This window comes from Tupaia chinensis, unplaced genomic scaffold (assembly GCF_000334495.1).
Source record: "Tupaia chinensis unplaced genomic scaffold, TupChi_1.0 Scaffold000048_1, whole genome shotgun sequence".
In the NCBI taxonomy this organism is placed as follows: Eukaryota; Metazoa; Chordata; class Mammalia; order Scandentia; family Tupaiidae; genus Tupaia; species Tupaia belangeri.
In genome coordinates, this window is record NW_006159506.1 from 3,285,625 (window position 1) to 3,290,660 (window position 5,036).

The 5,036-nt window shown below is 44.1% G+C and overlaps 1 protein-coding gene across 1 annotated transcript in view; it reads left to right on the top strand.

Annotated features, from left to right (window-relative positions):
* The window catches only part of MAK (male germ cell associated kinase), a gene marked incomplete in the record, with an annotated part of 40,956 nt that overhangs the window by 1,948 nt on the left and 33,972 nt on the right, over positions 1 to 5,036 (top strand). Inside the window, 2 exon segments of the mRNA XM_027774862.1 lie at positions 1,017 to 1,332; positions 3,638 to 3,692. Of these exon segments, the coding sequence (XP_027630663.1) occupies positions 1,232 to 1,332; positions 3,638 to 3,692 (156 nt within the window).

Below are 5,036 nucleotides of genomic sequence, written 5' to 3' on the forward strand. Positions count from 1 at the left end.
TTCTTTTTTTTTAATTTTTTTTTTGGAGAGATTTTCACTGTAGGGCGCGTGCGCTCGCCAGACAGACAGAGAGAGACATAGAGACAGAAAGCGAGAAATCACCCCCCAGGGGGGATGGTCACGCCGCAATCCCTTCTCCTCCATTCTCCTCTCGGGATCTTGGGCACGCACGCACACGCGCCCGGCGTGAGTTTTTTAAGCCACCGGGTCCGGGACACGAACCGCGGTCGACTACGTGGGAGTCCAGCGACATAGCCATTACGCTAACTGCTGGTTCCCTGGAATGCCTTCTTTTCACAGTTACATTGATCAAGGCTCAGTAGACAGAAAGCTTTGCCCATGATGTAGGAGTTGGAAGTTGGATCTCAGTCTTCATTCTCCTGCTCAGTGAGATGCGACATTCCAAAATTTCATGCTTTGTCTCTTGAACTCCATCTGAAGTCATCACGTAGATTCCAAAGTGGACATGTATTTGAAAACATGGTGTTGCATTTCTTAATTCTCTGTATGAAACTAGTGTGACACTGATTCCTAATTGGTGCTTAAATTTTTCTTGATTTGATATAAAATAACATGCTATTTTAAAATAATATGCAGTACTTATATGATTCTGTTCTTTCCACATGAAACAGAAATTTGCTTTATATTTACCTTACCTAACTGGGGTACTTGTATACTACAGGGATTTTTTTTGGGGGGGGGGATTCGGGGCATGGAAACACACATACATTGCATGTCTTTTAAGCCACCGGGCCTGGGACCTGAACCACACACTTGGCCTTGTTGGATTCAGTGCCTTAACCACCATGCTACCTGCTGGTCCCTGTTGTATTACTTTTCATTCTTTTTTTTAATCCGAGTATTCTCAGTCCACAGTTGGTTGAATGCAGAAGCCATGGATTCAGAGGGACAACTAAAATGACGTTATTTATGAATTTTCACTGTGTTCTATGTCACCTGTAAAGGTTTTGCAGAGACTCTTTAATCACAACTTATTTTCATTTTGTCTCTTACAGGGTGTTCATAAAGAATGGAAGCACTGTTTCCTTGCCAGATTCCTTATTGCTGTATCTCATGAGTCCACATAATCTTGGGGAAGAAGCCGTGTTTAATGATGACAAACCTGTCACCGGTGTAAGGGCAAAGACGAATAAAAATAAAGGCGCATTTAAATTTATATTCAACAAGGAAGTCACTCAAGCGACAACTTCTGCTGCGTTATTTTTCCAAGATGAACCGCTACACAACCATGAGGCAGTTGGGGGACGGCACCTATGGGAGTGTGCTTATGGGCAAGAGTAACGAATCCGGGGAGCTGGTGGCCATCAAAAGGTACCGTATGTGACACCAACTGCCCAGCTTACCTCGGACATGCCCATCTTTATTTTCCTTTGCTTGCTTGAGAATTATCGGGTCATCCAGAAAGTCACGACACGTTTTTACGTAGAAAATTGACCGAATATGGAAACATAGAAAGCCGGAGGAAAGAAGATTATATTTATACACACACACATACACATTCATTTGAATTGACTTCTGCTTTATTTTAAATCCATTATTGTGCTAGATTGCCTTTTTTGTTTTGTTTTTATTTTTTTATTTTTTGAGAGGTTTTTTTCGCTATAGGGCATGTGCGCTCGCCAGACAGAGAGAGACATAGAGACAGAAAGCGAGAAATCACCCCCCAGGGGGGATGGCCACGCTGTAGTCCCTTCTTCATTCTTCTCTCGGGATCTTGGGCACACACTCACATGTGCCCTGTGTGAGTTTCAAGCCGGTGGGTCTGGGACTTGAACAACAGTCAACCACGTGGGAGTCCAGTGCCTTAGCCACTAAGCCACCTGCTAGCCCTTAGATTGCCTTTTTAAAATTTTACTAAGATATTTTATAAATCTGTAGCACTGAAAAGTAGCCTTTGGTAAGCCAATAAATCTTTAATTTTATCAAACTTCTTCATAAGTTTCTATGACTTGAATGAAAGTCTGACTCACTGAGGATATTCTAGAAATAACAGCGATGCCCTCATGTCTTCTTATAGTTAATCAGAGATAGTCACAAAAATAAGAATCTCTACTATTGGGCTGGCCTCAGTGCCTAGTGGTTAAGGGAGCCAGCTCCCACATAGCTGATCACAGCTTCTACTTTGGGCTAGTTAAGGAATCTGAGGCACACAGGGGTCTGTAGGTGCCTTGTCCAAGGTCACACCATCACTGAGTGGCTGACTAGACTTGCCCACTTGCTGGAGCACCAGATTATGCTGCCAGTTCTTTCCTAATTCCCTGACCCATGCGCCATACCCTCACAGAGGGTCTGGGTTATAAGAACTATTCTAGGGGCCAGCAGGTGGCCTGGTGGTTAGGTGCTGGATTCCCACATGGCCAACTGTGGTTGAAGTCCCAGACCAGTGACCTGAAAATCACAGCAAATAAATAGATAAATAAGTGTTTTGTTTTTAAAAAATAGCTATCCTGATTAATAAAAGCAATGCCAGCTTCCCGAGAATCTTCTAGAACATCTCAAGGGGAGATTACAATACCAGATGAAAGCAGTAGGGCATATTCGGTTTTTAATTTCACTTGCTGTCCTTATAATTCCTATGCCTGAAAGAACCTTTGCTAGGATGGACATCCTGCTTTTTCTTGTCGCCTATTTTATATGGTGGCTGAAAATCTGTTGACATAAAAACCCAACCTCTTGCGTATACAATGGAAATGTCTGAGTACCCTCCGTACAGTTTTGCTTTATTTCTCTCTAATGGCAGGCAACATTGGGATGGGGGGGAGGAGGAAAAGAACACAATTCAAGAAAGTTATTCCTCGGGTCGGCTCACTTCTTCTGACTTTTGGCTGACGTAACTCACTTCACTTTATAGGCCTCTTTTCTAAAACTGGAGTTTCGATATAAATATTTTCAGATCAAATCATTTAACTAAAGTTGCCACCAAAATTTGTGATTTCTTCCCCTCTCCCCCGCCCAAAGTGTAGTGTTTCATATTTCTGTTTTGCATTCCAGAAAAAGGGGAAATTGGGCAAGGGCCCTGTTAGAGAAGCATAATTCAGTTAGACAAAGGTTAATAATTCGCATGGGAAGAAAGCTTAATGGTAATTCTTTCACCTTGTGTTAAAGTAGAACTTTAGATATGGTACAGAGCTGAGCCTTTACCAGGAAGCTTGGAGATACATAGAAGGGAGATGATTTCCTTCTAAAGAAGAGGTTAGAGAGACAGAACAAGAAAGAATTGACATTGGGACCAGCAGGTGGCACAATGGTTATGTCACTGGACTTCATGTAGTTGACCACAGTTCAAGTCCCAGACCTAGCGGCTTAAAACTCATGCCGGATGTGTGTGCGTGCGTGCCCAAGATCCTGAGAGGAGAATGGAGGAGAAGGGATTGGAGCATGACCATCCTCCCTGGAGGGGTGATTTCTCACTTTCTGTCTCTCTGGCAAGCACGCGTACCCTATAGTAAAAATATCTCTCTCAAAAAATAAATAAATAAAAGAAAGGAAGAAAGAAAATTGACTTCTGCTTTAACCTGAGTAAACCCAGACTAGAATAAGAGAACCAATCATGCAGTGTGTGTGTATTTTTGAATGCTCAGTCCTGGCACGCTCAATGTCTTCTTATTTATTTCAGGATGAAGAGAAAGTTCTATTCTTGGGATGAGTGTATGAACTTGAGAGAAGTTAAGGTAAAATCCTAGAGATGGAAAGAACCCAAGAAGATCTTAACTGCATCTTACACCTGAGAACAGTAGCTAAGGAGGTTATTCTGTTCCCTGCAGAAGCATTCCAAAGATGTCGTGTTTATGTTCCCTTTATCTTCCTAAAGTAATTTCTCATTTCTTCTTGTTCAGATGTCAGTGGGGAACAGAAGATAATTACACCGGGGCCAGCCAGTGGCGAGGTGGTAAGGCAGCTGGATCCCACATGGCCAACTGCATGGTTTGCATCCTGGACCTGATGGCTTGATACTAGCCTGTGTGTGTGCATGCCCAAAATCCTACAAGGAGAACAGAGGGGCAAGGATTATGGCATGGCCATCCTGCCCAGGGGATGATTTCTCACTCACTCTCCTCTCTCTCTCTCTAGTGAGCATACACACTGCAAAGCAAAAAAAAAGAAAAAAAGAGAGAAAATAATTATACCTTTTTATTTGAGAATTCGCTCACTTTTTAATTGCCAGAGGGTGCACACACTCTCCAGAATGGGGGTGGCGTTAAGCTGCAGTCTCTTCTCCCTTTCTCGATCCTGTCAGGATTTTGGACACACACACACACACACACACACACACACACACACACATGCCCAGTCTGTTCACTTGTTTTTATTTTTTATTTATTTATTTATTTTTAAAGCCAGGCTTCTGCTCTGTGACAGTCCTCCTGCCTCAGCCTCCTACCTGGGGTCCAGGTGACTGCCACCTGTTCAGCTTTTTTTTGGATGGGTCTTACTCTGTTGCCCAGGACAGCCTTGAACTCTGCATCCTCCCGCCTCACCTTCCCTGAGTCGCTGGGAACATAAGTACACCACCACGCCTGGCCTTTAGGTGAGACCAGGAATCCTGTGTGCTCCCTGTCCTCCTCTATGCTCCCAGCCTGCAGAGCACAGCAACCTAGCAACGCGTGCCCAATTTTCATAATTTGCTGTAGGGCATGTACACTTGCTGGAAAGAGACAGAGAGAAAGCCAGAGAGGAGAGGTAAAACGAGAAAGCACCCCTAGGGGATGACCACACTGCAGACCCTTCTCCTCTACTCTCCTCTTGGGGTTTTGGGCATATACACACATGTACCCAGCATGTTCGTCAAAGCACCAGGTCTAGGACTCCAAGCATGCAATCGGCCATGTTCCCACAGCTGCTTTCACCACCACAGCACTGGCTGGCCCGCCATGTACATTTTTAAAATAATTGTTTTATTTCATTTATTTATTTTAATTTGTCCAGAGAGGGACAAAGTGAGAGAGAGAGAGAGGGGGCCAGCAGATGGCGTAATGGCTAACCTGCCTGAGCCCCCCCGAGGCGGCCGGGGGGTC